The sequence below is a fragment of the Sarcophilus harrisii genome, chromosome 3 (genome assembly GCF_902635505.1).
Source record: "Sarcophilus harrisii chromosome 3, mSarHar1.11, whole genome shotgun sequence".
NCBI lineage: Eukaryota > Metazoa > Chordata > Mammalia > Dasyuromorphia > Dasyuridae > Sarcophilus > Sarcophilus harrisii.
The window spans coordinates 53,479,697-53,505,012 of NC_045428.1; the positions used below are offsets into that span (position 1 = coordinate 53,479,697).

The following is a 25,316-nucleotide window of genomic DNA, read 5'->3' on the forward strand; positions in this document are numbered from 1 at the left end:
TAATTTAGGTCAAATCATTTGCTCTAGGTAGTAAGTAGCAGAGAGACAATCGGAGTTAAAAATTGAATTGAATTACAAATCAAAGGGATTCTGATTGAAAATCCAGTGCTCTTTCCAGTAGACCACACAATCTCCCCAATCTCCTTGCCTTTTACATATTGTTATAATTATATAAAATTATCATGGTTTTTAGGATCTTAGAGCTAAGCTAACCCACTCATTTTACAGGTAAGGAAACAGTGTCCCAAAATCAAATATTACTTGGCCAAGTTCACACAACTAGTAAATGGCAAAACTGGGCTCTGTACTCAGTCTATTGTGCTCTTTCTACTTACTATCCATTGTATCCACTATATATAGTATGGTAAATCCATTTCCTGTGCATCAAATGTTTAAAAATCCCAATAAAAGAAGGGCAAGGAAGGAAAAAAAATTAAAAGAGCAAAAAGAAAATGAGGGAAGAAGGAAAAAAAATTGACATTTAACTATTAGATATATAGTATAGATAAATGGATAGATAGATGATAGATAGAGAGATATTAAATGGCATATATTAATTTAATTATTTTGAAAGCTAGATCAAAAACCAATTTTAATTTCATTAAAACCGTGTTTGTCATCACTCGTTACACTACAGGGAAATAGTACAAATTGTATAGAAGTAGAAAACATGAAATTTCAGTGAATTAAGAAAATCTAAAAATATATACAATATATACAAAAATTTAACTTCTAAATATAGTTGGGAGATCTTTGCTCTGACTCTCCCTCCCTCCTACTTGGCAAAGCCCTCACCCTCTGCCAAAAAGTTTTTCTGGCTTTGTTCAAGATTTAACTTAGACCTTCCCTTTTATAAGAGTTCTTTCCATCCCTTCCCTTTCTTATTGCTCCCCTCTCTCCTTACAAGTGCCTTGATTCTGGGGTGGTATGATACAATGGATAGAGTTTCAGTCCCATAGCTTTGTGTCTAACTTTCAAAGGTAACTTGAAGAGAACTCTTTAGTAACTAATTATTTGCTTTTAATTTTCAAGAAATGAATAATGATGTCATGGAGCACAGTGAACTTCAATAAGACTAAGCGTCTCACATAAATTCATTTTCACTTGCATGTTAATATCTATCCATTTTGAAGTAGTTAACATATATGTTCAATTTTTGCATGAATGTTTGCTGACAATTGGATTTTTTCACATAAATAATACTTTAAGCTTTCTAAAACATTAAATATGTATTTCTGCATCTTCATTACAACTTTAACTTTTTCATATTTAAATGGGAATGATAATACTTGTGTCATCTACCTCAATGAGTTTTTTAAATAAAGGATCTGTAATTCATATGAGCTGCTATCATAGCAGTGATATATTGATGTTATTACAGTAGTAATAGCAATGTCCATAAAATTGTTAATATTTAAATCATTAGAATAGGAAATATATCATGTACTCATTGAAATGTTAAAAGGGCATTTCTTTTATTCTTATTGTAACAATAAAATAAAATAAAAATGTCAACTTTTCAGTATCCTGATCTAGTTTATATACAAAACAAAAACTTTTGATGCATTGATCATATTCAATTACTGTGACCATTATTATTATTTGCTTTGCACATAGTAAACATTCATTTAGGGCTTGTTGAATTGAACTGAATAAAATTATATTGACTGTAAGCAGTAAGCTGACCGGCAGGCCACATCTAGGATTCAGGAGACAAAAGAGAATCACAATGAGGAAGAACAATTAATAGGAAATGGGAATAAACAGACAAGAAAACTTGAAAGTGACTTCAAGAACAGGTTGAGGAAAAAAACTATATGACATTGTGTATATTGAAATTATATTACCTAAAAGTTGTGTATATTTACTTTATAAATAAAGATTTTAAAAGAAAAAATTAAGAATTCATTAATGCACAAACTCAAGCAGTGATGGCTATAGATAGAAGAAAAAAATTGCTCGTTATACAAATATTTCTTGCCTATTATTAGTCTAATAGGCAATAAACAACAAGTCTTTTGAAAAGAACAGAGACTTCAAAGATACTCAAAGGGAATGAGACACATCCATTTACTTGATGACATAGATTATAATGCACCATCCATTGGAATCATTCATTCAGTCACATCATTTAAAGAAAAAAGATATTAAATATTTTAAGTATCAGTATTATTGTTATCTGTGGAATGATAAGTTTGTTAAAAAAAAAAATCTTTTTCTCCCCAAAAGGCAAAGGTTTTATTTTGCTACTAACAGTGGGCTAAATCTATATAGGGTTTTAGAAAAGAAAAGAGGTTTTAGCAATTAACAAGGGAAAAAAGAAGAGCTAAGTTCCCTAGTAGAACTCACAAATAATTAGGGAGAATGCTGCCCTTATGGAGGAAGATACCATTAAGGGATGGCAAGTTCTTAGAGAACCAGCTCCATCATAAGGCAGGCTAACCTTAAAAAAAATTTAGTTGGGGATTACAGCATTGACTGGTGGGCTAACCCTAAAAAAGGAATTAGGATTCTGAAAAGCCTTAGCTGCTAAAAGTTTATACAACAAAGAATTTCCAGAATTCAATTCAAATTGTCATAGGTACAGGAGTGATTAAAAACCTGCTACACCCTAAAGAACTCTTTATCATATTTTGATAAAGGATAGAAGAGAGTGAAAGAAGTGGAATAAAACCAACAAATATAAACTGTTGATGAAACATCTTTGGTTCAACTGAAAACTAGATAATACATCTATAATTAAAATATTATTTATTACCTTAAAAAGGTAGAACTTGTGGTCACCCTGTTGTCCAAGTTTATCTTGTAATTTCAGGATTAGGTGTTTGACCTGATCTGTTCGTGAAGCTGTGATAAGAGGCTCTGCTTTCCTGATCTCTTCTACTAAGGCACTTACATCTGTACTATAATATAAAAGAAAATGATTATTCCATATGAAAACAACATTGCACGTGCATTAAGCAAACACAAAATTAAATTACTTCATTAAGCAAAATTTTGACAAAGTGAAAACTATACAAACATCTTGGAAGACAAGAGATTCTAAAAAATCTATCAGTACAAATTATGTTATTCTTCCTGTAATTATCTCTGTCATGTTAATATTATAAGATAGATGGATGTGATGGCTTTAGAAAATCCAGTGTTAGTGTATTATAGTACTATTTTCATTCTTTACTATTGAAAGCAAGCACACTTCATTTGAGATATCTTTTAGTAAACTGAATTTTTTATTTATGCATACTCACACAAATCAAGATGTCGTCCTCATTATGTCATTGATACTCTTTGAGAATGAAGCCCAAAGTACATCAATAACAACCCATACTATCTACCTGGTAGCCAATCTAATACAATACTCACCTACAAACTGCCTAATATTAAAATACCCTACACATTGATATCATATCAAAGAGCTGACCTAAAAACCAGGATGCTCTAGAACCATATCCCCTGTCTGACACATCTGGCTGAGGTAATCCATCAAGTTACCTCAGCATTCTAGACAACTCTATAAGATTATATGAAATTTGAAGAAAAGACACTAAATTGTTTGGTAGAAAAAAATTTCTCCCCAAAGAGTTCCCTAAATCAATGAAATCATTAGTCTTGTCCCTATCCATATAATGCAGGATTTAGAATTGGTAAGGACCTAAAACAGGACCCAGTCCAACCAAATCCCTTCAATTTATAGAAAACCAAAGCACAGAAAGGTTCAATGCCTTGTCCAAGATTACACAGCTACTAACTAAGGAAATTCAGGATCCAAACTCAGGTCTTCTAACTTTAAATCTAGTATTCAACCAACCACCATCAATGGGCATCAATTGAGCTTTTACCATGTGCGAGGCACAGTGCTCCTAGGAATAGGAAGAGCAAGCAAACCCTGGAGTAACTGAGTAACTCCAAGAAGTCTACTTCTCTGTTCCAGAAGTCATTCTTTAAGTATTTGAAAAAATAATTTTCCCATAAGTTTTATATTCTCAAGTCAAACATTTCCTGCTCCCTCAACTTTTTCTTGCTCAATTTGAGACAGCTTCCAAATATCTTAGAAATCTAGTCACCTTCTGGATATTTTCTGGTTTATCAATGTCCTTCTCAAAGAAGTAAATACAGCGGTGGATAGATGATGGAGTGGACAGAAACAACTGGAATCATTTACACACATATACATACACACACACACACACACACACACACACACATATATATATATATATATATATACACACACAAAATTGAATATGGCATGGCCAAGGAAAGAAAAACTTGTGACATGCTACTATTTAGTTTGGAGAGAGGTATCATCTATCAATTAATTAATCAAAATGCTTTAGATACAGTTTTCCAACTCATCATCATGTAATTCAATCATTCATCACATACAGTGAAAATGATTTTGTCGATTTTTTTTCAATTAAATCTGTCTTCAACATTTTTTTACTACCCTTTCACTCTAGCCAAAAAATATAAAATCAAAAAGAAAAAATGAGGTTTGTTTGTCATGACATTACAATTACATGTAAAAACAAATTTTAATATTCATTTAAAAATTTTTCAGTCAAATTTTCTCCATCTTCCAAGACAATTTAAAATACATTATACAAACATGGCATTTTCAATGACCCTTGATTCCTCATGATTAGCTCTCTTTTCCCCATGTGCTTACAAATCATTTCTTTCATCTAATTTTGAATTTTGCTGAGGAATAATTTCCAGTATCATGATCATTCTTCTCCTTCATGAAAATGATGAAAACATAATAGGAATCGAGTAGTTCTGATTTCTCTATGACTTGGTTTGTTTGAAACACAAGTTTAAAGTACCTTATATTTCTGTAGTCTTCTACACTTTTCTAAAACTCAGCTTGTTATGGACTTTTACCTTTATGCTACTGAGTCTTACACCTTTGTAACAGAGATTTGTTCTATTATATGTTCTTTTTTCATCTTGTGTGCATGTGTATGTGTGTGTTTTAAATCTGAGTTCAATGGAGAATTTTGTATGTAGTCATGTTATTTTCCTTAGCTTTCTTCCCTTTCTTGTCATCTTTAAAATTATATGAAGTTGTATAGTCAGAATTTCATTCATGCACTATCTATTGCTACTGCTATCTGGAAAACCTATAAAAAACCTCAAACTCCAGAGTTTCTCCTCAAGCTGGACCTCCTTCCAGCTTTTCTAGTTCTATTGATGGCACCACCATTCTATAGATCAGAGAGGATAGAAACCTCGGATCTATTTTCCTTCTCTTCTTCAACATGTCAAAAAAGTTCCTAAATCCTGTTGAGCATCACTTCTCACCTCCCTCATTCTCTATGCTGCTGAACCCTACTTCAAGCCTTCATCATCTCTGGTTTTGCTCTAGCTTCCAAAATTCCCTGTGTCTCCCCCATGCTACCAATTCTTCACATGGCTACCAAAATAATGTGTCTCATGAGTAGAAATTGTTTCATTCTTTGTATTTGTAACGCTAGCATTTAGCATAGTGTCTGGTGCATCCCTAATGATCAATAAAATGCTCCGTTACTGACTGCTTGATTCCTATAGCACTATATCTGTCCATGTCACTTTTGTACTCAAAAATCTCTTTAATGGCTCCAAGATTTAATTAAATTCAATGAGCATTTTTAATAGTGTCTGGGGCATCCCTAATGATCAATAAAATGCTCTGTTACTTATTACTTGATTCCTATAACACTATATTTGGCCATGTCTCTCTTGTACTCAAAAATCTCTTTAATGGCTCCAAGAATTAATTAAATTCAATGAGCATTTTTTAATTGCCAACTAGGTAAGGCACCAAGTTCTCTCCTCTCAAAGAGCTTATGTTCCAGATTTGTGTGAGAGACTGATGACAAAAGGAATTTAGAAAATATAGATAATGTATTAGAATAATTAGATAGTATATAATTATGATGATTATAACATAGTAATTAAATAACAGAGGATAAAAAAGTAGATTTTTAAAAGTAGATAAAATTTGCATACAAAGACAAGCCAAAGACATTTCAGGAGCAGCATTATGAAGATGATTCTGAAAAGACTCCTGTAGGAGTTTGCACTTGAACTGAGCCTTGAAGTTAAGGACTTTAAGCCATTTTTAAAAATTTGGGTAGGATAGGATTATTCTTTATATTCCCTATAGCATCTAGAAGGATGTTTTGTATGATAAAATATCCTGTGTGTAAGTGTCTACACCAGGGGAATACCTACTGAAATATAAGTGAAGAGTCAGAGAAACAGATCAGATATATATTAAATGGAACCTTCAGGAAAAGAGAATTAATTCTGAATATAATACAATGACCAAGAGATGGAAAGAAAGGCCTCCTGTCCTTTGGCCAGATCCTCTATGGAGGATTTAAAAAACACTAATAAAAGACATGAGCAGGAATAGAATAGGATGGTAAGATATGTATGGACTGTAGCATGCATTGGTAGAGGGAGGATTCCCAGCAGGAACAGAGATAAGACTAAAGCATAAACAAGTAGCCCAATGGGTGTGCTATGTTATCTCGAAATAGCCATAATAAAAACTAGGGGAAAATGTTCATGAGTTATTATTACTATTAAATGCTTAGGATTTTTTCCCCTACTCTCCTTTCTGCTACCTGCCCAGTTAGAATTTCTCACTGATCATTAGGCAAGATTAAACTTCGAACCATAGGGTGACCTCATAACTATATGTCAATACTAATGAAATATGACCTCTAGTCAGCAGAAAAATAATAACACAAAAATTATATTTCATTGTTTACTCAGCCTTCAATTGTCCCTACAAGTTCTGCCAGCCAGTCAGTTGTGGTATGCCGGTGGTAAGTTGGAGTTTTTATCAACCCCTTTGTGTGCTGGGGGATTCCAGAATTAGGGAGGAGCTTTGCAAGATATTCTTGCAATTAAATACTCTTGCACATAAATGCCCTTTCCAGAATTAAGAGTCAAGCCCTGAGAATAACTCTGTTCAATTCACAACAGTTGGCAGTCCAAGTGTATGATGGTTTGGTATGATATGATAAAGTGCTCTAAAGAGGACAATATATTCCATGTATTTATTTTTACAGCACAGTCCCAAAAGGAGACATGGCAAAAGAAATAATCTTCAGCATAATTACAATTATTTCCTAGTTCAGCAACTAAGTTTAAGGTCTCTAAGAAGATAATAGATGCTAGTAATAAAGATGTTTGTCAGTCTCTCCCTCACCTTAACACTGACTGTGGAAAGATCAATATTATTTCAAAAATAAGTTTTCCCAAGCTATCTGTGGTTCTTGGAAGTGGCCTCTCACCCTCCCTAGACATAGAGTTACTATCTACAAAGCTCTTGTGAAATAGCAGTTATTCTTCAGGGAAATATTGCTGAGGAGTGATTTCTTTGAGGTGTGACTATAATGAAACACATTCTCATGTCTTTATTGTGGAATATGAAGGTGTAAACATTCATATTTAAATATACAGTGTCTCTCAGTGACATAATCATCTAAGTTTCATTAAGTTTATCATTTGTAGCCAGCAAAAAGATTGAACAGAAATGAAAATATCAAGACACAAAGAGTACCCCACCTTCTCCCATCATTCCCTAAGTAAGCCCCAGCTCTATCAAAACAAGAAAAGAAAAAAAACAATATAGTGCCATTTCTATTTTATTTGAGGTTTATTCTGTACACCTATGGATCACTCAAAGTCTGCCTATTAATTAATATAATTAACAATGTAGAACTTTTTAAATATGTAAACTTACATGCCATATTAACTAGATAACTTACTTGGGACTGAGATCAAGTAAGTCTATGGATTTTGTCTTTAGTTCTCCACTTTTTTCATATTCCAGAATGATACCTATAAAAAAAAAATCACAATTTTAAATATCACTGATACCACAGTAAATTATTTGTTTTTTATTATTATTTTTTTTTTTGCTTTTTTTGCTGATGCAAGTGGTGTTAAGTGACTTGCCCAGGGCCATATAGCTAGGAAGTGTTTTAAATTCTAAGGCCAGATTTGCACCCAGGATTCAAATCCTATATTTGACTTCAGGGCTGGTGCTCTAACCATTACAAAAACTAGCTGCCCCAAGATACAGTCTTTGACTTGGAGTCAGAAAGAGACCCGAGTTCAAATCCTGCCTCAGGCTATTGTGATTCTGATCAAATCACTTAACCTCTTTCATCCTCAATTTGTAAAATTTGTAAATGGAAATAATAAAAGTACTTAAATCACAGGGATATTATGAAGATCAAATGAAATAACATAGTAAAGCATTTTGTAAATCTTATTTGTAAATACTAGCTATTATAATTATATATTTTCATTACTAATTACTCCATATTTCAAAGTGGAGGTCTATACTAATATAGTCTTTGAAAATCTAGAATCATATTTCCATGTGATCATGATAAAAAAAAATACTAGAATAAATTAAGTAAACACAGAAGACCATGATAGAAGTGGCACATTTTCAAAGGTATGAGTGAACAACAGTAAAGTAGAAAATGTGTGAGGGAAAAAATCTTAGATCTAATTGTCACCCTGATCTTTCCCCTAAAAATAATGACTAAGAGATCATCAATAAACACTAATCCTTCTTCCTACTACTATGCTCTTTAAAAAAATTCTGAAAGTAATTTATAGCCCTCAACTTCCTATGGCTCATTTTTAAAATGTTCTAATTTTCTCCTGCTGTTCCTAAATAGTGAGTACCCACAGAAGACAATATTTTCCGAAAATTAAAATAAGCATCACACAAAAGAGAGTGAATGAAGAACAATATGGTAGGCATGGGCGGGGTACTACATACAACAAATGAGGCACTTCAAGAATAATGAGTAAAAGATGTTGTCAACTCTCAAAACATTGTAGAGTGAGATCCATAATTACTCAGATTTTTGGTCAGTTTAATCAAGGGGGAAAACCAAGTGGATAAAAAATTCCTACTATCCAGACTTTGGTATGCAGTTGACTGGACAAACTATGGATCTCTCTACTTACCTACCTACCCCTTAGTTAGGCAATGTAGATTGACGAAAAGTTGGGCCCTGAATTGACTAGGAGGATGAATTATTTTCAGAAAATTGTTAGTTTTTTAAAATAATTTTCTCCTTGGCACAAAGGTTCAACTTTTTAACATCAATATTCTTATATGGAAATTATATAACTCCAAGTTATAGATCAGTCACTCTTCAAATAGTTCAAGTTGGGAATCACCCAAAGAACATGAATATGTGAGTGGTGGATATAAAAGGGTGTAAAGGACTCCATGCAGTCAGTCAACAAACACTTATTATGTGCCAGACACTGTGCCAGACATATGGGATTGAAATGCTGGTTTTGAATATGTTGGCCATATGCTGGCAGTGAGAGACAATCAATAAATGACCCACGAATCCACTGGTATCTTCCTCAGGATGCCAGAAGGACCTGAAAATTTTTGAATAATCCTGCTGTGATGAACTCAAAAGCAGACACAGCTCAGAGTCACACATAGAAATGTGTGGAGAGAGATGCCTGGAGAAAATGTCCAATCAATGAGATCACAGACCCCCTTTTGGAAATTTGAGCACCGATGTACACTTCCCAAAGAGACACAATAGGAACATACATAGAGGAAGGTGGCAGATGGTAAGGGCTTTGGAAATCAAGTATCTGAAGAAACTCTGAATTTTTAGCTCAGAGTGATAGATACTTAGAGGTTATATATTATGTAAACATACTTTGAAAACATCACTAAAGGTGAAAACCAATGGCAGGAAGATATGTGTGATCCAAATAAAATAGGAAATTCCAATTCACAGTTCCTATTTAGTGATGACATAAAACTTCACAACATTACAAAGACTCTACAGTACTTTGAAAAATATTGGTCTATCTAAAATGGAAAAAGAAAATGGATGAAAAATACATATTATCTTAAATATGATATAATGAATGGCTAGTGTTTTACAAATATTATTTCATTTTCATGAAAATAAGATTGCCAGAAGTTGTGACTTTCCAAGAGTAACATCACTAGTAAATTTCTGAGACTTGTCTAAAGTCATATAGCTATTAAGTGTTTGAGGCTACATTTGAATTTAATTCTTCCAAATTCTATACTTAACACTCCATCCCATGGTACCTCCTAGCTATTTCTATTATCAGCAACAAATATTTATCTTAAGCTAATTCTCTTTTATCATGAAATATATTCTTGGAGCACTTCAAAACTCATTCACTAAAAAAATTATCCTGCTATAAGCATTTATTGAGTAATTATGTTTATAATGGATGCTGTAGAGGGAAACCAAAAAGAAAGAAAAAGAAGGAAGAAAGGAAGGAAGGAAGGAAGGAAGGAAGGAAGGAAGGAAGGAAGGAAGGAAGGAAGGAAGGAAGGAAGGAAGGAAGGAAGGAAGGAAGGAAGGGAGGGAGGGAGGGAGGGAGGGAGGGAGGGAGGGAGGAAGGAAGGAAGAAAGGAAGGAAGGAAGGGAGGGAGGATGTAAAGTAATGGATTTCATCTAGAGATAAGATGCTTAACATGGGGTAGTACAACGAGGGAATTAAAGTTAGTAACCTTGGGCTTAACTTCTTGGGTTCCAGTTTTCTCATCTGTAAAATGGGGATAATATGTTTGTTAATAAATGTTAAATTACTGTATGAACAGGAATCATCTTACTATTAGTAATTATAATGATAATTACAATTTTAACCTATTTCATAGTTTTGGTGTGAGAATCAATTGACATGTGAAAATGCTTTTAAACTGAAAGATACTATATTTAATTCCAACCAATTTAATAAAAAAAATTATATTTGTGTATATGAATTTATGTATGTACATATACATGCTTATGGATATTTTGTATACATATACATTATGTATATGTATTTTAATTGTCATTGTTAGAAGAAAGAAAATCAAGTGTTCAGCCAGGAAAAACTGCACAATAAATAAATAAGGAAGTGTGAGAGCTGAATAAAGTGATCAGGGTAGGAATAAATAATTCGAGAATGATTGTTCTTGTTCCTATCTAATGCTATTATTTCAACAACTGTTCTACAAGGGTATCTTCTAAAGTATATTAGAAATTTACTACAAATTTATGTTATTATTAATTATTAATATTAATAATTATGATATTGATATTTGATTAATATTAATATTAACAATTATATTAATATTTAATTGATAATTATAGCATTGATATAATAAATATAATGTATTGTGATTTAGATATTTATGTATTATATATAATATTATTGTTATATATTATATTAATAATATAATTATTAATAATCATCACAATGGATTTAACTACTGAAATACTGCAAGTATTTCTTTCAAATGCATTTCTACAATATGGACCCATAATATTATAACATATCTCATAATTTTAATCTTATAACAAATTTTAAAACCATTTTAATTAATAAGATTAGTGTGACCAATGTGTTATTAATTAGAAAATCACAAAAGCAAAAACTTTTAACAGCAATTACTAAATTATTATAGATGTAGACCTTCAAAAAAATTACAAATGAGCATATTTACAAATCAAATTTAGAGTGTATAAGTCTGTAATTTAGAATACAAATACAAGTTTACTTTATATAAAAAAAAATTTTGCTCAAAAACTTAATGAAAAATTTTCCCTTGGATAGAGAAGGTTTGCATGTAAGCCATAAAATACTGGTATTTGCTTTTGACATTAAAAACAGAGATAAAAGACATGAAAACAATCACTGCCACATACTGAACACTAAAAATAGTCATGCCCTAATAAGAACCAGCAAGAAGCAAGAAAAAACTATTTCATAGTATTCCTTTTTTTATTTTTATAGGGAATCTGTTAGTAAAATAGAAATTAGGTTCTACTTTCAAATGTTTACTACATACCAGCACTAGTTCAAAGGATAAGTAAAAGGGATCAGTAAAAATGAGTAAACAGGTAGAAATATTAAGGAAAAATAAAAAAAAATTGTATTTGTGAATATCTGATATCAATAAAATTTTATCCATATGAAAATAAATGTTTAAATCCCAATGATTTTGAAGAACTGTATGTATAAAAACTATTAAAGTGATATGGTTTCATTATAGCCATTTTTCATTTATATTTGTCTCTTTTATGTTTTCTATCTCTAAAATATAGGGTTCCCCCCAAAATAAGATATTTTTATCTCTAATTGAAAGATATTAAACTACATTCTCTACTCCTGCCCAATCTTTTGAACTCTAATCCTGTATTTCTGCATAGATGACCCCAGATTCAACAAGTTTAAAGGAGAACTAATTATTTTATCATACCACCACCACCATTTTTCTTTACTTTCCTAATTACCATTAATGCAAGTTCAGATCTTTATTACTCTACATTTACACACTACAGCAGCCTCCAGAATGGTCCCTTCACACTAATTGGCCCCAAATACTCACATTCCTAAAAACAAACCACTTTTCCTATAAACACTGAACCTAAGAGTTGTGACAATTGGGTCCTCATCCTAGCTTTTTCACTCTCTGACTTTAATGTTTCTGGGATTCAGTTTCATAGTCTGTCTGGTTCAGTTGAAGTAATATATACTTATTGAAACTAGATTTAATGAAGCTCTATCAAGAAGTTCTATCAAGTTCAAACCTGATTTGAACAAGAAAGCCTGCCAACCCATTACTCTACTTGTATTTGTACAGAGCTATTAGTATTGGTTCTTGATGCTAGAGTTGGAGAGACCCCAGAACCCATCTGGTCAAATCTTTCCCTTTTACAGATAAGGATCTAGGGAGGTAAAAATGACTTGCCACAAAGATCACACAGGTAGGATTTGAATCCAGGTCCTTTAGACTCCAAAGCTAGTATTCTTTCTATGTCTCTTTACCTTCTTTCACACTTCATCAAACAAACTATGTATTGTAGACTTTTTTTTTTCATGTAATTCCATCTATTCTGTTGTCTTGGTTTCCTCATTTGAAAAGAAGGAGATTGGATGAAAGCTCAATTTCCTTTTCAGGTCTGAATGGCATCTTTGTATAAACCCTCAAACCTAAGGTTTGGGTGCTCCTGTCTGTTGGAAGGGGAGAAGAATGGGAGGTCAAGAGATCCACCTTAAGAGATAGTAGAGTCTCCTCCTCTCTAAAGTTAAACAGCTGCTTAATTTCCCACCTCCCCTCTTCTCCTCACTATGATCTGCAATCTCTCTAGCAAAACAAGTAACTCTGGACTTGAAATCAGGAAGATCTGAGTTTAAATTCTGCCACTGGCACTCATTTGACTATCAGTGAATCTCCAATGGCCTATTGTTTAAATACTTACATGCCAGGTACTCTTTTAATAATCAAAGCTGATAGGTACTTGCCCTCAAAGAGTTCATACTCTAATAATGAAGACAACATATAAATAATGATTTATATTCAAGATATCTTTGGTGTAAATTGAAGAATCTCAGAGGGAAGGCTCTAGAGAGGAGAAGGACGAAGAAGAGAAGGAGGAGGAAGGGGAGGGATAGGAAGGGGAAAAGACCTGGCAAAAATAGCATTGAACTGAATCTTGCAGGAAATCAGGAGATAGGATTGAGGAAGGAGAACATTCCGGGCATCGGGAATAACAAAATCCCCCTACCTCCACTCCCTTCCCCAGTTAAAAAAAAAAAAAAAAGTGGGAGATGGAAGTGTATAATATTCAAGAAACTACAAATAGACTTTGTGGGGTCATTGAGTTTACAAAGCGATATAACAAGACTGGAAAAGAAGGAAGGGGTCTAGTGAAGGGCTTTAAAAGCCACGTAGAGCATTTTGTATTTGATTCCGAAGTAAATAGGGAGCCATGGAGATTTTTGAGGTTATGGGGAGGGGGAAGATCGACGTAATCATACCTTTGTTTAGGAAGGATTGGATGGGCGGGGGGGGGGGGGGGGGGGGGGGGGGGGGGGGGGGGGGGGGCGAGAGAAACTTTCGAGGCTAGAAGCCACTAAATATGTCAATCAATCAGCTTCAGGGTCCTAATCTATAAATAAGGAGATTTAACCCAACAACCTCCAAGTTCCCTTCCAGCTCCAAATCTATGAGTTTTAAGTCCCTTAAACTCTCTGGAACTCAGTTCTCTAACTTAAAAAAAAAAATGGGGTGGGGGACTCGTGCTTTTCTGCTTCCAATCCCCGGCCAGAGATCTCATCCCCCCCACCTTGCCGCGATGAGTGGGACCCCCCTTCCTCAAATCCTGCTTCCCCTCCGCTTCCTCCTACGCCCCTACCCCATCCCGCCCTCCCATCTCGGCTTCGATCTCTAACTCCCGTTAGGGGACTCTCCAGGACTTTTCCCGAGAGGTGAGAACCAGTCTAGGGCGAGGAGACTGAAGACTGCCAGTACCTGGTGGATAATATCGAAGCAGGAGCCTTTTAAGCTTCATTCTCTCGCTTAAGGAGCACTGGCCAGAGACTTGCATCTCCATGGTAACTGCCTAACAGAAGCTGCTCGGTAGGTCAACGTTTGCGCATGCGCTCATAGGGGAGAGCTCTGGCTCTGCGGGTGGTGGGCTCGAGGGGTCCAGAGCGTCTGCACCGGGATTCCTTTGCTGGTACCAGTGGAGGGTCTCGAGTCTACCTGGAACAGAATGAAGGAAGGTTTCGTCACCTTTGGGGGGTCCTGGCCAGCATCCTCCGGGACCTTTCTCAGAATTCTCTTTTTGAGCGCATAAAATAAAATGTTTGCTGAAAGATAGCTTTCCAATGTTATTTTAAAAAAAGTTCCCGGACCCCGAATTGAGACCCCCTAGACCTAAGTGAAGAGTCCTGGAGGGCCAAATAATGGGCATTATCCCAAACTCCCTCCCTCGCCAGAAAGAAAAATAATTTCTACTCCTCAATTCTGTGTAAATACTCTACCTAGCCTAAAATCAAAATCTGGCAGTTTACCATGGACTAATTTAGGACTATCATGGTCCCTCTGATTACACTCATATGGCTACCTTATGCATATCATCTAACTCTTGGTACCTTAGTCTCCTCCTCCGTATAACTGAGATAACAGTAGCATCTATTTAAAAGGTTGCTGAAAGGACGTAATAGATAATGAATGCAGGGTGTCCCCCCAGTGAAGTATGCAGCTGTTAAAACGCCAGTCATCACTTAGACTTTTGAGTCATCACGAATATGTAAAGCTATATAAATGCTTGCTGCTATTATTTCTGTTGTTGTCATCCTAGGTCTTAATCATCTCATATTGCAGAAAAGAAAACTGAGACCCAGAGAAAGACGTCAGAGGCAGGATTTAAATTCTGAATTTTTGAATAACCATTCCACCTTATTTGTCTCTTAATTGGACTGACTCTACCCAGGACTTGGGAGTAAGATATTTTATCTGAGTCTCAGATCTCTGGATTTTGAAGTGTCTGAAAATGATTTAAACTTTTTGAGGTATCCACTTGGTGTGCTGAATTTTAGAGGCAGAACATAGAAAGAGAAAAAAACTTAAGAGAATTTATTTCAACTATCCCTATTTACAAGATGGAGAAAATGAAGCCAAAGTAAATAAATCAGTCAGTTTTCAATTTTCATTCCTGAACAACTGCTTTTCTTTTGGGTAACTCTCCCTTCCCACTCGGCTTTCTTTTTCCATGATAAAATAAAGCCCAAGTATAGACTCGTGGAATAATAAGTAAACCCTAAGGATAGGAAGGGAATATGGTAGTCAAATCAGTACTAATTATTCTATTCATTTCACTTCCTTTTACAGATTACAGATTCTTTTTTGGCTCACCTTCAGTTTATCGGTCAATCTTTTTGACTAATAAAACTTTGGGAAGATTCTATTGTCAGAGAGAAGAGGAAAATAAAAGGGGGATCCAGGGCTGTTTACCTGGGGATGCTTCTTGATCTGTAAGAAAAAATATTGGACTATGGTCCCTTCTAGATGTGTGTGTGTGTGTGTGTGTGTGTGTGTGTGTGTGTGTGTGTGATAGCATTCAGATATATAAAAGGTATGAATGGTGGAGTATGAGGTAATGAAACTTACCTGAAAGTTTAGGCACATTTCTTTGTGATTTTAGGGATTTTTTTTTCCCATATGCATTTTAGTTCAGGGTACCAAACACTATATGGAATTTTAGGACACAATTTTTGTGCAGATATGATCAAGAAGCAAGAGAAGCATGGTTTACAAATCCAGAAGACTTTCCCTTGTGGCATTGCTTTAAATTGTGCTTAAACTGTGCTGGACTGATTCATCACTGATTCAATTCCAAAAAGTTGTTTACTCATTATTTTTAACTTGGCCATCCATTCCCTACTTCATTCTTCATCCAAATAGAAAGTCATTCACTAAGAATGGCTGTCAATTAGGAATGTAAAGTCCTTTTACTATCCTAACCTCCATATCTTTAACTGGAAATCAGCAACATTTATTTAGTAAAATAAACTACAAAGCAAGTAGAAATTCATCTCTCATGCAGTCCCAGGGTACTAGTAGTAGTACTTTGGCAGTTTTCTGCACATAATTTTTTGCTATTTTTTTAGAAGGTGGGAACATCAAAGAATGAGATTCAGAAAATTTCGTGTTACCTAAAGATTCACAGTTTGTCAACCCACTTCATAGATGATTCACCAGATTAGCTTAAATTTCCTTGCATATTGACATATTGAGAATTTCAGATCAAAGTTATAAAAGCACTTTTAATCATTTGCTGACATTATTGATCTATTATTCCTTATATCATAAATGTATGAATATTTAAATATTCAAGTAGATCTGTGAGCTCATTAGTTTGGGAACCTCCTCCAAGGATTTCTACTCATCTTGTCCATCTGCCAAAAGTTCACCACAGACAATCTGTCCCACAAGCTAGAAGCTTGCTTTAATTTCCCATTTTCTTCCTTCCCTTCCTCCCTCACCCAGATCACAGAGCATTACTACTACTACTACTACTACAATTATTATTATTACTACAACTACTACTATTTTTATAGTGCTTACTATGTGCCAGGCATTATACTAATCACTTTATAATTATTATCTCTTTAGATCCTATTAGCTGACAACAAAGTCCAGAAAAGAAGAAGAAAGAGATGAAGAGGATGGTCTGCCCTCCCCATCTGTTTGTAAGTTAAATAAGAAAACATTAAATGATTGGTCAGTATGAAGGCAGTTTCCAGATAAGACATGGGTTTGTGTTTGCCTGGGTTTTGGTCAACATTATGTAGGTCCCAAGTTAAGTATTAAACAAATCTGGTCTCTAAGCAATAGGTCTGGTTTTTCAGACATGTAGAGTTAGGTTCAAATAGTGCAATCCTGGAAGGTAAGTGCTATTATTATCTCCATTTTACAGATGCTGTAAATTGATGCAAATTTACATTTGAGTAAATTGAGGTAAACAGATGCTGAAGGACTTGCTTATAACTATATAACTTATAACTAGTATCTGAGGTTAGATTTGAACTTGGGTTTTCTTGACTGGAGGACAAGCTCTCTATGCATTGTATCACCTAACTGCTAATTTGATCATTTGAGTGCTCATAGCCATTGGATGAAATGGGTCTTTCCCACTCTATTCCTTTCAGGAGGAAGGTCCAGGAGGGAGGACCACTTGCTCTTACTGTTTCTAAGTCTTTTAGACCTTTGGGTACTGTCATCTGATTTACTGATGCAATCCAAGGATAGCATCTCTTGCCATTAGCTCTAAGAACTTTCAAGGTTTTCCATCTTCCCTCCAGCTGAACTCTTTTATATGCTGTCTCCCTTAACTACATTGTGGACTCTTTGAGAGCAAGAACTGTCTTCATTTTTTGCTGTTTGTAGCTCCAATACTTAACATAGTGTTTAGAACACACTAAGTGCTCATTAAATGCTTTTTCATTCCCTCATTCAAGGTGAGATGCACAAACTGTACAAAATTAAAGAATCCACTCCAAATGTTCATAGGTATTATTTGTGTCCCACCTGTGGATAGAGTATTCTGGGGCTGATCAGTCATATTTAGACATACTCTAACATGTGTAATATCATTTTGGTCCTCACTGAGAACAAAGGACAGCAACCTTTCAGTGGTACACATGCATCACTTCTGATTCTTTGTATCATCCCTCACTCTTGCTACTGTGTCCAGTCTTTTCTTCCTGTCATACAATTCCTTATAAAATAACAAAACTTATTATTTGTGGTTATTGGGCAGAAACTAAAGCATTATCTAGTAGATATTTAATGAAGATGACTCCAATGCTACTTGCAAACTACAATTTCATAATTTTTATTCTTCCATTTATATCTCACCTATCTAGAATTGTGTAACAGAAAAGCAAGAAATAAAAACTCATATTCACGTCATAGAGACATATATCTACCCACACCACACATACACTTTCCACCAATGAAGAGGAAATTAGAGTAATAAATAGAAGCTATGTTGCCCAACTGTAAGCCAACAAATCAGATAATCTAAATGAAATGGATGAATACTTACAAAAGCATAGATTGCCCAGATTACTTAAGTAATTCCATTTTAGAAAAATGAAAAAGGTATTAATCAACTCCCTAAGAAAAAATCTCCAAGACCAGATGGATTTACATGTGAATTCTACCAAATATTAGAAGAACAATTAATTCCAATACTATGCAAACTATTTGGAAAAATAGGGAAAGAAGAAATCCTACCAAATTATATTTGATGTAGACATGGTGCTGATACCTAAACCAGGTAGAGTCAAAACAGAAAGAAAATTATAGATTCCTTAATGAATATTAATGCAAAAGTCTTAAATAAAATATTAGCAAAGAGATTACAGCAAGTATCTGAACAATCAATGTCACTAAGTCCAAGTTTAAGTGCATTCATGTACTTTGCTCAGAGGAAAGTTGCTATGATCCTCATACTATTACCACTACCATCATTACTGTTACCACTACTATTATGACAATAAATGTGACTATGACTATAGCTATATATGACACATTATATACACATATATATTTAAAACTGGGTCTTAGTTATCTTTTATCTTTCTCAAAACCGAGCACAATGCTTTTCAGGTAATAAACATTTCAAACAAAAATTCTGTGGGATTTAATGCAAGCTTGATGATCTGATTCTCTAGCCCATAGATTAAAAGCCAAAAGCCAGAAAGAAGAAGAGGTTTGGGGGTGTATAGATAGCAATGAAACATCACAGTTGATAGTAAATGCAAGAGGAAAGAGGAAAAACTACAAAGAATCCAAAAAGAACCAGCAAAGTCCAAGAAACTGAGATTGATTAAGAAAAAGAAAAATAGCTCTAAAACAGCTTCAAAGGCCCTTCTGACAATAACTGATGTTGAGAATGACCTTCAGCCATCAATTTAAATAAAAATTCAATCTATTCTATTCCATTCTATTCAATAAACTTTCAAAAGAATATGTCAAATACCATGTTAAATCCTGAACCCAAAAAGACAAAAATGAAATATCTTCCCTCATGGGGCTTGCATTCTGCCAGAAACAGAAGTCTATAACACATTTTAGAAGGTTTAAAGTTGTAGTGCCTAAAGAGATAAACCCTTGAACATTCATTGTGCTTTATTCTTTCAGTGTTCCATAGTCAAGTCAAGAAAAATTTATTGAGCACCTACTATGTGCCAGGAATACTTAGGAAATTTTTATTCCTGATTTGAGTCTTTGCTCATGTTATCCACTATGTACCCTTGTGCTTGCTTCTTTTTTTCTGTCCTAATATATCAACTTTTAAAAGTTGGTCCAAAATCCACTTCTAAATTATTCTTCCTATCATGTTCCTTGATGTGTGTAGTCTTACTCTTTAAGCATCTCAACACTTATTTATACATCTTGTGTTCTGTTGTGATGCCCTTGTGATGTCATATGCAGCTAAATAGTTCAGGGGATAAAGCACTGCAGTCAAGCAGAGTTCAAATCCAACTCAGATACTAGCTGCATGACGTATTTCACTTAATCTTGATTTCCCCAACTGTAAAATGGGGATAATAATAGCATCATTTTATAGGGTCATTGTGAGGAGATGATTGTAAAAAGTACTTAGCACAGTGCCTGACACAGAGTAGGTATTATATAAATGTTAATTCCTTCCTTCAGCTCTCCTCTCCTCTACTTTTTTGTCAGATTGCTTTGTAGTACTTCTTTTGCAGGATCATGGGTATATCTTTTGTCACAACAACTAAATAAATGTCAAGCATTTGTGTAGGGTTTTAAAATTCGCAAAACTCGTTCTTCTCAAATAGATAGTTAGTTTAAATACATTTCTTTTTTACAGGTAAAGAGTGATTTTCCCAAGATCACAAAGCTAGGATGAAAACCCAAATTCCTTGTCCTTGAATCTACTGGGTAAATCTAACTACAGCACTCAACAAATCCCTATGAAATAAATGGATAAACAAAGTAAAAAGTAAGTGAATAATGAATAATGGAATAATGAAATAATGGAAAATAATGGAAAAATGGAATCCAAGAATATACCTCACATCAGGAAAAATCTGAGATGAAATATTTGTTGGTTATAATAATTCGCAAAGTAAACAGTTTTCAGTTGACTGAGCTCTTTAACTGTGCTACTTAATAAAATCTGTGACTTCTCTTTTGTTTCTTAGAGTTATGGCTTCCTCGAATTTTTTTTTTCCAGATTCAGTTAACCCAAAACAATACAATTCTTAAGTAATAATATGATTCTATCCTAGGCAGCATTGGAGCAAAAGTTGAATGGCCTCCCTCAAAATCTCTTATCCCACAGACATCTAACAATGTAATTAAAATTTTTTTAATCCATTCATGAATATAGAAATGTCTAAGAAGTGAAATGTTCATTTAGAACTCTGCCCAAAAGGCTATCAAACTGTTCATGCCTTTTGATCCAGCAGTGTCTCTACTGGGCCTGTATCCCAAAGAGATCATTAAAAATGGAAAAGGACCCACCTGTGCAAAAATGTTTGTGGCAGCCCTTTTTGTAGTGACAAGGAACTGGAAACAGAGGGGATGTCCATCAGTTGGAAGATGGCTGAATAAGTTATGGTATATGCATGTTATGGAATATTGTTGTGCAATAAGAAATGATGAGCAGGATAATTTCAGAAAGGCCTGGAAAGACTTACATGAATTGATGCGAAGTGAAGTGAGTAGAACCAAGAGAACATTATACAGAGCAACAACAAAATTTTGTGATAATCAACAGTGATGGACTTGGCTCTTTTCAACAATGAGGTGATTCAAGCCAATTCCAATAGACTTGTAATGGAGAGAGCCATCTGCATTCAAAGAAAGGACTACGGAGACTGAATATGGAGCACATCATAGTATTTTAACTTTTGTTGTTGGTGTTGTTTGCTTGCTTATTTTTTTTTTCTTTCTCATTTTTCCCCTATTGATATTGTTGAGGTGTGGACCACATGTTGAGGTCTACATTTGAGGTACCTAAATGCAATTAGGGTTTAGTTAAGGTCTAGTGGCAGGTTTGGGGTACAGGGAGTCAAACAGAGCTCCCCTGCAACCCCCTTGGATTCGGGGCAAGGATACGGCAGTATATGAGGTCTAGTAGCGGCGTGGAATTCCCAATAAAAGCATTTATTGGCCCAGAGAGCTAGATTAATAAAAGAGGTTTATTACTGAGTTTAGAAGTAGGAGATAGGGGAAGGTAGAGATAAGGAGGGCACTGGACAGAGGGTCCAGTGGACAGAGGGTCCTCACATAGCGACCATGTTTGGAATCTCTGCAAAGAGGGGTTCCCAGTGTGGTCCTTTTAAGTCAGAGACTTAGCTCGAGAGGCTTTGGGATGTAGCCCCAAAGTTAGCTCAGATCCGGGTGGGGCTGGGACAGGTCCAGACCTTCTATTGGAATTCAAAGGGACCAGGATTTGTGAGTCAAAGGGTAATTTACATTAGCTTGGGGGGGGGGGGGGGGAAGGAGGTTGGGAATCAAAGATTGGAATCTTTCCCGCATCAATATGATTTTTCTTATGTAGCATGATAGATGTGGAAATAGATGTTTAGAAGAATTGCACAATTTAACCTATATTGGATTACATGCTGTTTAGAGAGGGGATAGATAGGAAGGGAAGGAGAAGAATTTGGAACACAAGATTTTGCAAGGGTGGATGCTGAAAACTATCTTTGCTTTTATTTTGAAAAATAAAAAGTTGTTATTATTTTTTAAAGTAGCACTATCATAATAAACTCTCATGCTTTTTTAAAAAGTACAATGCTCTTTATAGTCATATAAAAAAATGCTCTAACTCACTATTGATTAAGTAAATGCAAATTAAAACAAATCTAAGATACCAATTCACACCTATCAGACTGGCTAAGATGACAGGAAAAAATGATAAATGTTGGAGGGGTTGTAGGAAAATTGGGACATTAATGCATTGTTGATGGAGTTATGAAATGATCCAGCCATTCTGAACTATTTTTGTTCCATTAAAAAAACAATGAATAGGCTGATTTTAGAAAAACATGGGGAGATTTTACATGAACTAAACACAATGAATGAAACAAGCAGAACTGGAAAATACTGTACACAGCAGCAGAAAGACTGTGCCATGATCAACTATAGTATACTTGGTGGTTCTTAGCATTTCAGTGGTCTAAGGCAATCTCAAAACCTTTGAATGTTCAATACCATCTGCATCCAGAGAGAGAATTGTGGAGACAGTTGTAAATCAACACGTGCTATGTTCATATTTTTTCTCTTCTGTTTTGTTTTTCTTATGTTTTTTCCCTTTCATTCTGATTTTTCTCTCCCAACATGATTCATACAAAAATATGTAAAAAATGACATGTATAACTGTGTGGTTTTACATGTGACTGGGGGGGAAATTTTTAAATGGAAAAAGAGAAGTATGATGCTCTTTCAATAAAAGTCATTTTATTCTATGTTCTCCAGTCTACCATTTAACACCCTATACAACTGTGACCTATCTTTCCAGTCTTGTTTCCTTTTATTCCTTTTAATCAAACTGCCCAGCTAGTTACTATTCCCTATATACAATATTCCATCTTTTACCTTTATTGCTTTGCACAGATACATGTCTAGAATTTGCTACCTCTTTACCTCGTGTTATAGAATCCTTACCCTCCTTCAAAGTATAACTCAACTGGTGTCTATTAGACTAGTTTTTAAACTAAACCTTCTTCTCTCTCATGAAATCATTTTGCATTACTATGTGTATCTGAGCACGTAGATAGTACAGTGGGCTGAAGGACTGGATTTAAGGTCAAGAGGATCCAAGTTCAAATGTGACTTAGGATACTTGCTGATAGGGAAACCTTAGACAAGCCACTTAACTTTTATTTCCCTCAGTTTCCCCATCTATAAAAGGAAATGATAATAATACTTACCTCTCAGTGTTATTTTATGAGTGTAACACGAGGTAATACTTGTAAAATGTTTGGCAATCCTTAAAGCACTGAATAGATGTTTATTTTATTTTTATTTTTATTATTGTCATCTTTACCAGTAGAATGTAAGTTCACTAAAGACCAGATTAAGTTTTGAATCCCCAATACTTATCGCAAATGATTTATACATAGCAAATGCCTGATGTATTCTAGATAAATTTGTTGAATGAATATTGAGGAACATTTGCTAAATTTCTTTGCTAAATGTCTTAGGAGCAGCAGAGGGCAGCAGTGTACACATTTCCTGATAAAGAAAGGGATTTCCCATGCTCAGGAGGAGCAAATCAGCAAATGTGTGTAAAGGGCAGAGTTCAGAACCCCATGGATCTATGATAATATCCTTGTGGCTTCCTGCGGTCTGTCTTTGAAGACAATAATCTTTAGTGCTTCCAAAAGAGGAAATAGGAGAGACATAGATTCTTGATTTGTTTCTCTAAAGGATTTTCCATTTGTTTGCTTTTAAGAGATTTTTTTCCTTTTTTAATTTGATTTTCTTTAATCCCTTCCCTCCTCTTTTCTTATATTTGATGTTCCTAATTGTGAATACTCTATTTCTGTTTATTGTTTAATATATTTTAGAGAATCAGAAAATCCTTATTCTTTTTTGAAAGTAGGCACTGATGAATTAAAAGATGCTTTTGAACAGTCAATCCTACTGCACACATAGACAAGCTAATCAATATTTTCCTTTCTTCTATTTCCTTCATGGCTTCATAAGTCTTCCATTTTTACATATCATTGGTAATTCCCGTAGTATCTTTGCTTTTCTTTTACTTTGTCAAATAAAACAAAACCAATTGAACCTGTCTCCAGAATCAATATTCTTTTTTCTCTTTAAAATGGTAGTTCCTTCTCTGTCAGCAAACATTAACCATAATACTGCTTCCTCACTTTCAATTTATTGTGCATAAGTCACAGAACTCTATTGTTCCCTTCACAATTGTCCAATATTTATATACATAATGATAGCTTGGGTATTTTTTGATAAGTTATCAAAAAGCTTATCAGCTAAACAGAGAGCACACTCAGAAAATAATACGTGAAGAGTGGGAAACTTAGTATTACTTTTATTTCCTTGACACAATTACAAGACCATGAAACCAGAAGATGAAGAGAATCTAGAGCTTATCTAGTGCAGTCTTCCTCATTTTTAAGAATAAGAAATTGAGGTCCAGAGAGTTTTATGTGAACATCCTCTGAAATGTAATGAGACATTCAAATACAAATTATTTGTGTTTATGCAGGTATGTGTGTAGGAAAAGATTCCAGATCTATCATTTTATTATTGTGAAGAGTCCCAATAAGAAAACTTCTTTTAATGATGTCAGTTATCTAGTACTCTATAAATTAGAGTCTTAGAGTATTACCTGAAGCCCTAAGAAATTCAAAGAACTTACCCTTGGCCATAAAGTCAATGTGTGTCAATTGTAGAATTTGAATCCAGATCTTCCTCAGGATTTTTATGGTCAGCCCTATATACACTTGCCATGATACCTCTTTTATAACTTATTGTTTCATATTTGTGTAGGTTTTCAGCTATTTCAATTCCCCAATGTCTGAAAACTAGAGTTTTCATTGAACACCTGGATAATTCCCCAGAATTTTTATATATTGTTCCTACTTTTCTCTCAAGTATCATCCTCTCTACAGCAACACTTGTCACATCTCAATCATTTGACCTCCTCCTTGTATTTTGTCCTCCCTTGGGTTTCTGAGAATGTGCTCATGGTGCTCTTTTAAAGGCTTCATCTCTATGTAGTGCTTTTGCTTAATTCTTCTAACTCCTAGAAGTAAGCATCTTCTCCCATTCCTTTTGTCTTTTGCACACTTTCCTTTCTATACTTTATCCATTGGTAATTTAATCCACTTCCATGGTTTCAGTTGTCTTCTTGTGAATAATGAACAAATATTGAACTCCAGCCCTAAATATCCTCTCAAGTTTTCATAGAATCATAAAATCTATTGTT

The 25,316-nt window shown here is 34.4% G+C and overlaps 1 protein-coding gene and 1 long non-coding RNA gene across 7 annotated transcripts in view; one reads left to right on the forward strand and one right to left on the reverse strand.

The window, feature by feature from the left end:
* Positions 1–15,039, reverse strand: part of DAW1 (dynein assembly factor with WD repeats 1) — a 40,102-nt gene extending 25,063 nt beyond the window's left edge. Inside the window, exons 1-4 of one of the 4 annotated variants that reach the window (XM_031957895.1) lie at positions 14,962–15,039; positions 14,336–14,569; positions 7,767–7,839; positions 2,759–2,903 (exon numbers count right to left, since the gene is read on the reverse strand). In XM_031957895.1, coding sequence (XP_031813755.1) covers positions 2,759–2,903; positions 7,767–7,839; positions 14,336–14,417 — 300 coding nt within the window. In that variant the 5' untranslated portion in view covers positions 14,418–14,569; positions 14,962–15,039. The other 3 variants (XM_031957893.1, XM_031957894.1, XM_003766126.3) reach the window with 3 other exon arrangements.
* A 36-nt stretch (positions 15,040–15,075) lies between these two features.
* On the forward strand, positions 15,076–20,551 carry LOC116422217. Of its 3 annotated transcripts, none has more exons than XR_004232780.1 (4): positions 15,076–15,491; positions 15,701–15,843; positions 16,985–17,061; positions 20,217–20,551. It is a non-coding gene; the product is annotated as an uncharacterized LOC116422217 (long non-coding RNA). The 3 variants fall into 3 exon arrangements; XR_004232778.1 differs by having other exon boundaries at positions 15,077–15,381; XR_004232779.1 differs by having other exon boundaries at positions 15,077–15,311.
* The last annotated feature ends 4,765 nt before the right edge of the window (positions 20,552–25,316 follow it).